This window comes from Narcine bancroftii, chromosome 5, assembly GCF_036971445.1.
Source record: "Narcine bancroftii isolate sNarBan1 chromosome 5, sNarBan1.hap1, whole genome shotgun sequence".
NCBI classification, from domain to species: Eukaryota; Metazoa; Chordata; class Chondrichthyes; order Torpediniformes; family Narcinidae; genus Narcine; species Narcine bancroftii.
Genome location: NC_091473.1, coordinates 243660217 through 243669366, shown reverse-complemented (window position 1 = coordinate 243669366; position 9150 = coordinate 243660217). Strand labels below are relative to the sequence as shown.

The 9150-nt window shown below is 44.6% G+C and overlaps 1 protein-coding gene across 1 annotated transcript; it reads right to left on the bottom strand.

Annotated features, from left to right (window-relative positions):
- Positions 1-933: 933 nt before the first annotated feature.
- Positions 934-2260, bottom strand: LOC138765545 (uncharacterized). The gene is made up of 3 exons (XM_069942576.1): positions 2177-2260; positions 1218-1534; positions 934-1153 (listed from the first exon to the last, which is right to left on the bottom strand). The coding sequence occupies exons 1-3, from the start codon at positions 2258-2260 to the stop codon at positions 934-936; spliced, it is 621 nt and encodes a 206-aa protein (XP_069798677.1).
- Positions 2261-9150: the final 6890 nt, after the last annotated feature.

Here is a 9150-nt window from a genome sequence, read left to right as displayed (position 1 = left end):
ACGCGTTCAAATACCAGGCAGAAGCGGGCGTGTGAAAAGGAGGGGATTCTTTCAATATTGGAATGAGAGAACACTGCAGCACAGAAACAGGCCCTTCTAGTCTGTGCCGAACTCATTCTCTGCTGTCCCAATTCTCTGCTGTCCCAATTCTCTGCTGTCCCAATTCTCTGCTGTCCCAATTCTCTGCTGTCCCAATTCTCTGCTATCCTAAACTCATTCTCTGCGGTCCTAAACTCATTCTCTGCGGTCCCAAACTCATTCTCTGCGGTCCCAATTCTCTGCTATCCCAAACTCATTCTTTGCTATCCTAAACTCATTCTCTGCGGTCCTAAACTCATTCTCTGCGGTCCCAAACTCATTCTCTGCTATCCTAAACTCATTCTCTGCGGTCCTAAACTCATTCTCTGCGGTCCTAAACTCATTCTCTGCGGTCCCAAACTCATTCTCTGCGGTCCTAAACTCATTCTCTGCGGTCCCAAACTCATTCTCTGCTATCCTAAACTCATTCTCTGCGGTCCCAAACTCATTCTCTGCGGTCCCAATTCTCTGCTATCCCAAACTCATTCTCTGCTATCCTAAACTCATTCTCTGCGGTCCCAAACTCATTCTCTGCTATCCTAAACTCATTCTCTGCGGTCCTAAACTCATTCTCTGCGGTCCCAAACTCATTCTCTGCGGTCCCAAACTCATTCTCTGCGGTCCTAAACTCATTCTCTGCGGTCCCAAACTCATTCTCTGCTGTCCTAAACTCATTCTCTGCGGTCCCAAACTCATTCTCTGCTATCCTAAACTCATTCTCTGCGGTCCCAAATTCATTCTCTGCGGTCCCAATTCTCTGCTATCCCAAACTCATTCTCTGCTATCCTAAACTCATTCTCTGCGGTCCCAAACTCATTCTCTGCTATCCTAAACTCATTCTCTGCGGTCCCAAACTCATTCTCTGCGGTCCCAATTCTCTGCTATCCCAAACTCATTCTCTGCTATCCTAAACTCATTCTCTGCGGTCCTAAACTCATTCTCTGCGGTCCCAAACTCATTCTCTGCTATCCTAAACTCATTCTCTGCGGTCCTAAACTCATTCTCTGCGGTCCCAAACTCATTCTCTGCGGTCCTAAACTCATTCTCTGCGGTCCCAAACTCATTCTCTGCTATCCTAAACTCATTCTCTGCGGTCCCAAACTCATTCTCTGCGGTCCCAATTCTCTGCTATCCCAAACTCATTCTCTGCTATCCTAAACTCATTCTCTGCGGTCCCAAACTCATTCTCTGCTATCCTAAACTCATTCTCTGCGGTCCTAAACTCATTCTCTGCGGTCCCAAACTCATTCTCTGCGGTCCTAAACTCATTCTCTGCGGTCCCAAACTCATTCTCTGCTGTCCTAAACTCATTCTCTGCGGTCCCAAACTCATTCTCTGCTATCCTAAACTCATTCTCTGCGTTCCCAAACTCATTCTCTGCGGTCCCAAACTCATTCTCTGCGGTCCTAAACTCATTCTCTGCGGTCCCAAACTCATTCTCTGCGGTCCCAATTCTCTGCTATCCCAAACTCATTCTCTGCGGTCCCAAACTCATTCTCTGCGGTCCCAAACTCATTCTCTGCTGGCCCAATTCTCTGCTGTCCCACTGACCTCTACGCACCCACCCAGCCTATTTCATTTCGTACCCTTTCCAGTCATGTACCTGTCCAATTTTTTTCTCTGATGTCAACTATTTTATTTCACTCCTGGTGTCTGCGGACTCTCATGTTGGAGAGTCCGGCCACTCTCCAACTAGATGGCATTAGCATTGACTTCTCTGGTTTCTGCTCCCCATCTCCCTTGTCTCATTCCCTCTGGCTCGCCACCCCCTTTCCCCGTTTGCTGGTGCCCTCCCTCTCTATTTACTCCTGTGCTCCTTCTCCTGCCCCTCCCCCACCATTTTGCTCATGGTCATCTTTGGTTATGTATAGTTATCTTTGCTACATGAAGAACGCCATTGGACCTGCTGAGTTACCCCAGCGTCATGTTTTTACGTCAATCACAGTGTCTGCTTTCGTATTTTGCTCATAATATTGAGCCTGTATTTACCAATACAGCTGGTAGCTCATTTCACACTCTCTGCATGAAGAACTTACCTCTAATGTTCCTTTTAAACTATTCCTCGTTCATCCTTAGTTCACGTCCTCTAGTTTTTTACCTCATCTAACATCAGTGGAAGAAGCCTCCTTGCATTTACTCTGTTGATATCCTTCATAATTCTGTATGCCTCGATCAAACTCATTCTTCTGATGCCACGGAATAATATGTGAGAATAAAGTCCTAACCTGCTTAACCTTTCACTGTAACTCAGTTCTTCACATCCTGGCAAGATCCCCGAAAAAATTTTTTTAATATATATGCTTACAGCATGGTAACAGGCGATTTCAGCCCATGAGTCTGTGTCACCCAATTAAACTACGTTAATTTCAAACAGTGAGAGGAAAACGGAACCCCTGGGGAAAACCCACACAGACAAGAGGACAACATACAAACTCTTTACAGAAAGCATGGGATTTGAACCCTCGTTCTGATTACTGGTGCTGTAAAGTCATTGCACTAACTGTGCCACCCTTAAATTTTAGACATACATCACGATAGTAGGCCATTTCAGCCCACAAGTCCATGCCACCCAATTTACACCAAATTAACCTTCTGGGATTCACTTCTGGGACTCCATTACATTTCAAATGGTGAGAGGAAACCAGAGACCCCAGGAAAAGCCCACACAGACACGGGCAGAACATACAAACTCCTTACAGACAGCGTGGGATGCAAATCCCCGTCCTGATCATTGTTCCACTAACCATGCCATCCCACAAAATACCTCACAGTTCTGCTATGTAATCTCCAACTCAACACTGTGACAGAGTATAGAAATATGTTTTTGGGAGATAAATTGGGAAAGGTTTGTTCGTGTAGGTCACATACAAACATTTTAAAACAGATCTTATTTGAAATACTGGAGCTCAGCTAATGCTAGACATTTGGAGAGTGCTCAAGATACTTCATGTAGAGCTCGTCGAAAGAACCAAAGACTTGTTGATCCAAACCAAGGCTTTTATTAGCAAAAGACCGGAGCTCTTCACAGGTGGCCGACCAGTCCGGAATGATCCGACCTGGCTAGGGACACAACCCTTTAAGGCCCAAACAATAGGTGTGGCTTAGCTCTCAGCCAATCGCTGTAAGCACAGTCTAGATACAGTAACTATATACACTATGTACATTGGTGATAGATCTGTACTATCACATTCACCCCTTCTTGGAGAATTGACCCGGGAGAAAAAAAAAACAAAAACGAGGGAGAGAATGAAAAGGAAGGGGTAGGTCAAGGACTGTAGCGGTCAGGGGGTCTGACCATCCGGCGTGACCGCTGTGGTGCCGGGATTGGGGTCGCTGGAGTGGTGTCACCAGCGGGCTCATCGGGTGCGACTGCTCCGTCACTCAATTCCCCAGTCGTTTTGTCGGCAGGGTGGCCCGAGTCATTGGGGTGCTGTTGGTCCTTCTGTTGCGGCACGGGGCCTGGAGCATAAGGAGTTGGGGGGTTTGCTGGGTCTACCGCGTCCTGAGCTAGGTCCCGCACCGAAACAGTGTCCTCCCGCCCGTCTGGGAACTCCACGTATGCGTAATGTGGGTTCGCGTGGAGTAGAGTCACTCGGTCGACCAAGGGGTCGTTCTTTGAGTGCCGGACGTGGCGTCGCAAAAGGACGGGGCCAGGGACGGTGAGCCATGCCGGTACAGTGGTTCCCAAGAAGGGGTGAATGTGATAGTACAGATCTATCACCAATGTACATAGTGTATATAGTTACTGTATCTAGACTGTGCTTACAGCGATTGGCTGAGAGCTAAGCCACACCTATTGTTTGGGCCTTAAAGGGTTGTGTCCCTAGCCAGGTCGGATCATTCCGGACTGGTCGGCCACCTGTGAAGAGCTCCGGTCTTTTGCTAATAAAATTGTAGAGCTCGTCGAAAGAACCAAAGACTTGTTGATCCAAACCAAGGCTTTTATTAGCAAAAGACCGGAGCTCTTCACAGGTGGCCGACCAGTCCGGAATGATCCGACCTGGCTAGGGACACAACCCTTTAAGGCCCAAACAATAGGTGTGGCTTAGCTCTCAGCCAATCGCTGTAAGCACAGTCTAGATACAGTAACTATATACACTATGTACATTGGTGATAGATCTGTACTATCACACTTCACTAATGGATTGTTGTTTACAAAAAGACAACAGATGAAAGAGGTTGTCAGAGCTGCAGACAATGTGTTGGGGAACTTGCTGTTCTAAGAGGGTCATTGGTTTTGCAAGCAGAGGGAGTCAAACAGGCTTTTTCTCTGAGAGAGAGAGAGAGAGGGAGGGAGACACAGAGATCCGTTCTACACTGGTACAGTCAGCAGCAACAGCTGGGACTGGAACAGGACAAGCTGTCAAGCTTGTGGAAAGCCCCATTTGGAAGATGGCCTGGTCAAAGCCCTTGCGGTTCATGCAAGAGGAGAGGACTGGCTGTCTAATGTTTCTCTTGGAATAAGTGAAACAAGAAGGAACTCTGTGGTGACCTGAAAGAAAGAGGTTATTATTCTGGAGGTCCCTAAGGAGGGGTATGTTTCGTCAGCAAGATACTGAAGTGGCTGATTAAAAAGGAACAACAAATCTCTCTGAAAACCAAGAACCTTCCTGAGCAGTAACCATTTACGTTTCAAGCACCAAAGTCTGGTGAACTTCATAAATGTTAAATTCATTGTACAGTATAAGAATTGCCTGCATTCAGTGAACTTGGAGGAATAAGAAGTGAGATTGGACTGTGAATCAAATAACTTTTCTGAACTTACACACACATTACATACACATGCGCTTCGAATTAGAAGGTGATTAAGTTAGGTTAGTTAAGTCAATAGTGATAAGTTAAAGTGTGATTCTATTTTCATGTTTAAAGATAATTAAAAGCAACTTTTGTTTAAGTAACCATTTGACGGTGAATATCTATTGCTGCTGGGTTTTGGGGTCCGCTGGTCTCGTAACAACACCCTAGAAATACGAGAATCATTAATGAGACACACCCCTGCCCCGTCACATTTTGACATCACTTCTGGGACTCCTACCCCATTGCAAATACTTGAAATTGTAGCAAATAAAATTGTCCTGTTACTGAGAATTTCTGAAGTATGGTCTCAGCAATGGTCTGAGCTGCCAGCAAACAATGATGGTAATTAACCCAGGTATCCCCTCCAAATACTGATCATCTCATCATCTTCCCCCTCCATCCCATCCCTAGAAATGTAAGTACACTCCAAAGCAATACCATGCCCAAATTTCAACCTCCCCTTACTTCACTAATCATGAAGTAAAAACACAAAAATCTCTGATTAAAGCAACTGAAACAATTGCTTCATAAATTGACAGGCAAATAATTATTGATCCAGCAATATATTCGTTGTCCCATGTCGAGTGCTATTAACTCTGTTAAACTTGTCAAGGTGTTTTATGGGAGCGTTATCAAATTCTGAGCAATCTCAAGTTAACAAAATGGTGATTTTGTAGGTCTTAAGGTATTTAAGGTGGGAATTTTAGTATTTAAGATATTTGGAAATTGAAGGACAATTGTCAATAATGCAGCAGAGAAAGTATGAAAGATGCAAGAAGTCAAATTTGGAGAGATCTCAGAAGGGAGTCAGAATGGAGAAGGGAATCAGAATGGAGAAGGGAGAGAGCCACAGAAAATCTGTGAAGAGATAAATGAATAAGTATGAGAATTCTATTACCGAAGTGTTGAAAGACCAAGTGTCTGTGAATACACGGGTGGAGAGTGAAAGATAATGGCTTGAAGAGAGAATGGAGAGCATCAGGTTCCTTGCGTCCACTTAACAAGTGACCTATCTTGGTCACACATCTCCTCACTTGTCAGACTGAGGCGGGCAAGACTACCAACCACCATGATGTCAACCTTCTACAGGAGCTCTGTCAAGAGCGTCCTGGCCAGTTGCATCACAGATTGCTGCAGAGAAATGGATTCGAGGTCAATCTACAAGACCATAAGTGTTGCAGAGGAGATCATGAGGGTCTCCGTCCCCTCCATGGATGTGATCTACCAGAATTTTTGTCTGAAGAGGGTGCCCAGAATTATTGAGGAGATCTTCCACCCTGTACACAGCATCTTTCAGCTGCTCCCATCAGGAAACTGATACAGGAGGATCAGAGCAAGCACCACCAGGCTGAGGTACAGCTTCTTCCCACAGGCAGTGCAAATGCTTAATGAAGAAAGGAACTGCTCACACTAACCATCCAAGATTCTCATATTTACAAAATAATATTTATTTACTTATTTGTTTATATGAATACCTGTCCTGCAGTGAGGGGTTCTGCAGATGAAGGACCCATGCAGGCTGTGGCAGCTGGAGGCCGCAAAGGAACACACACCAGGCTGTGGACTGCTAGAGACTGGCTCAAGACTGGCTGAAGGGGTACCAGGTATCGGAATCGGGATGCGAAAGGGTGCTGAGGGCACTGAAGAGTTCCTAATGGTATCGGAGGTTTGGATCTGGAGCTCGGGTTGCTGATGGTTTGGATTAGACTCTGTGTGATTACAGGGGTGTGGCAGCGCTGAAGGCAAATCCACAGACACAGTGACTCTGGAGGATACTCTCTTTTGCTTCTCTTTCTCTGACTGAAGGGGGCGCTTCAGGCAATTTCTGTCAATGGCAAATCTGTCTGCCTTACAGCAGGCAAAAGGCAATTTCATGTAATATGGCACTGTTTTAATTACATGACAATAAATTGAATCTTGAATTTTGTCTGCATGTGTGTTAAGTCTAGATGAGTCTATGTGTTTTGCATTGATGACCGGAGAGTGCTGTTTTTTCCGGTTGTACTTGTAAAATCGGATGACTTGAATTAAGTTTGAGTTTAGTCAGGATGGAAAATGTAGGGGGTGATTAGAATTGGGAAAAAATGCTCCTCAATAGAGAGGCTGTGGTGAAGAACAGAAGTGTATTTAAGGGGAGGTTGGATGAGCATTGGAGAAAAGGAGCAGAAAGATGTGTTTACATAATGTGATGTATTCCAACAAGGAACAGTGTGGTCGACTGGTCTTTCTCAGTCCTATGGAGTTCATTGATCCAGTTGAGTTGAATTCAAATCCAAAAAATATATAACTTGATGGTGTTGGAGGTGTAGTAATGCAATGGCTTGGTACCAGGACTGCAATCTCTCCCTCAATGTTCAAGAATCTGGCTATGGTCTCTGGAAAAATATTGGACCTTATTTCCCAGTCTACATCAAATGATGGTGAGGTGGAGAGCTTTATGTTCCAAGGTGTAACTATATCCAATGACTTCTACTGGTGCACTGCGTAAATCTAATGGTCAAGAAAGCGGCTTCCTCAAAGCCCAAAGAAATTTGAAATCCTCTACAGGTGCCCCATTGAAAGCTTCCTGTCAGGATGCATCCCTACAGGAAATGCTCTGCCCAAGACCTCAAGAAACTGCAGAGGGTTATGAGTGTGTCTCAGGCCATCACATGTACCCCCAGTCCACTCCATTGACAATGTCTATAACTCCTTTGTAAAGCATCTAACACATTAACAGACTCACCCCATCCTGGTCACACTGCCTTTATTCTCCGCCAGTCTGAAAGAAGATCCACGTACAACCTGATTCAAGGAAAATTTTCATTCCCACCATTATCAGACTACTGATCAAACCTTAAAATAGTAAAATCATGCGGCCTTTGCTCTGGGCCAACTTATCTCTCCTTAGCTTTGCACATTGGTGCTGTTTTTCTTTTGTACTATGCATGAGATGTCTAACTGGTTTGCTTGCAAAACAACTTCTATCACTGCATCCTAAAAGATGTGACAATAAACTTTTTGCACTGCCTTTCCCATGTAGTCACACTCAAGAAAATGTTTTCCATCCACCTGTTCAACAGATTGCTTCTCCTCATGAGAGAACATAGAACATCACAGCACATTACTCGCCTTTTGGCCATGATGTTGAGCCAACCTATATAAACCTACTAAACAAAGTCAACCTTCCCTTCCTCACATCCACAATCCTCCATTTTTCTTGAATCCATGTGCCTGTCTATGACTCTTTTAAATATTCCTTTTGTACTAGCCTCCACCACTACCCATGTCAGTGCATTCCATGCACCCACTATTCTTGGTGTTTAAAAAAAAGCTTACTCCTGATGTCTCCCTCAGTTTCCTCCCTTCACTTCTTCAGATGTCATCAGGTTTTTGCTACTCTCACCCTAGGAAAAAGGTGCTGGCTGACCACCCTATCTATGCCTCCCATAATCTTGTACACCTCTATTAAGTCACCCCTCATTCTTCTTCATTCCAAAGAGGAAAGCCCAAACTCTGTTTTCCTTGCCTCATTCTCCAATCCAGGCAACATCCTGGTAAATCTCCTCTGCACCCTCTCCATGGCTTCCACATCCTTCTTTAATGATGTGACCAGAACTAAACACAATATTCCAAGTGTGGTCTAACCATAATTTTATAGAGCAGTAACATTAATTATGGCTCTTGAATTCAATCTACCGATTAATGAAGGCCAGAATACTATAAACCTTCTTAACTACCCTATCAATATGGCAATCTTGGATTTGGACCCTTCCACACTGTTTTTTCCAATATTTTATTTATGATTTTCCAAACTTAAACTCAAAAAGTTATCAATATTGATTACAATTTACAATTATCAATTCTGAACAATATTTTCTGTGGAGCAAGTTTTTTCTGTCCTCTTCCCTCCTCTCCCCCCCACCCCCCCACCCCCCGCCCCTTTACACCCTCTACATTTCACAGCAAAGGAATGAAACATACATCAGGAGTTTATGGGTTTGTCACGTTACGGTTTTTTTTTTCTTGAGTTTTCCTGGTTGGGATGGTATGGAACCCCCCCACCCCCAACCACCCCGCGCCATTTGAGGGGTAAACAGGGAAGGTAGGGCGGCGGGGCATGATGGTCCACACTATAATTGTACTCCTATGGATTTAGGTATGGTTGCCAAATTTTCAAGAAAGTGTTATACTTTTTCCTTAAGTTGTAAGTAATTTTCTCCAGGGGAAACCCAGCTTTGCATTTCTGTATTCCAGTGCACTGTGCTCAGGTGGGAGTCAGACTTGCACGTAACT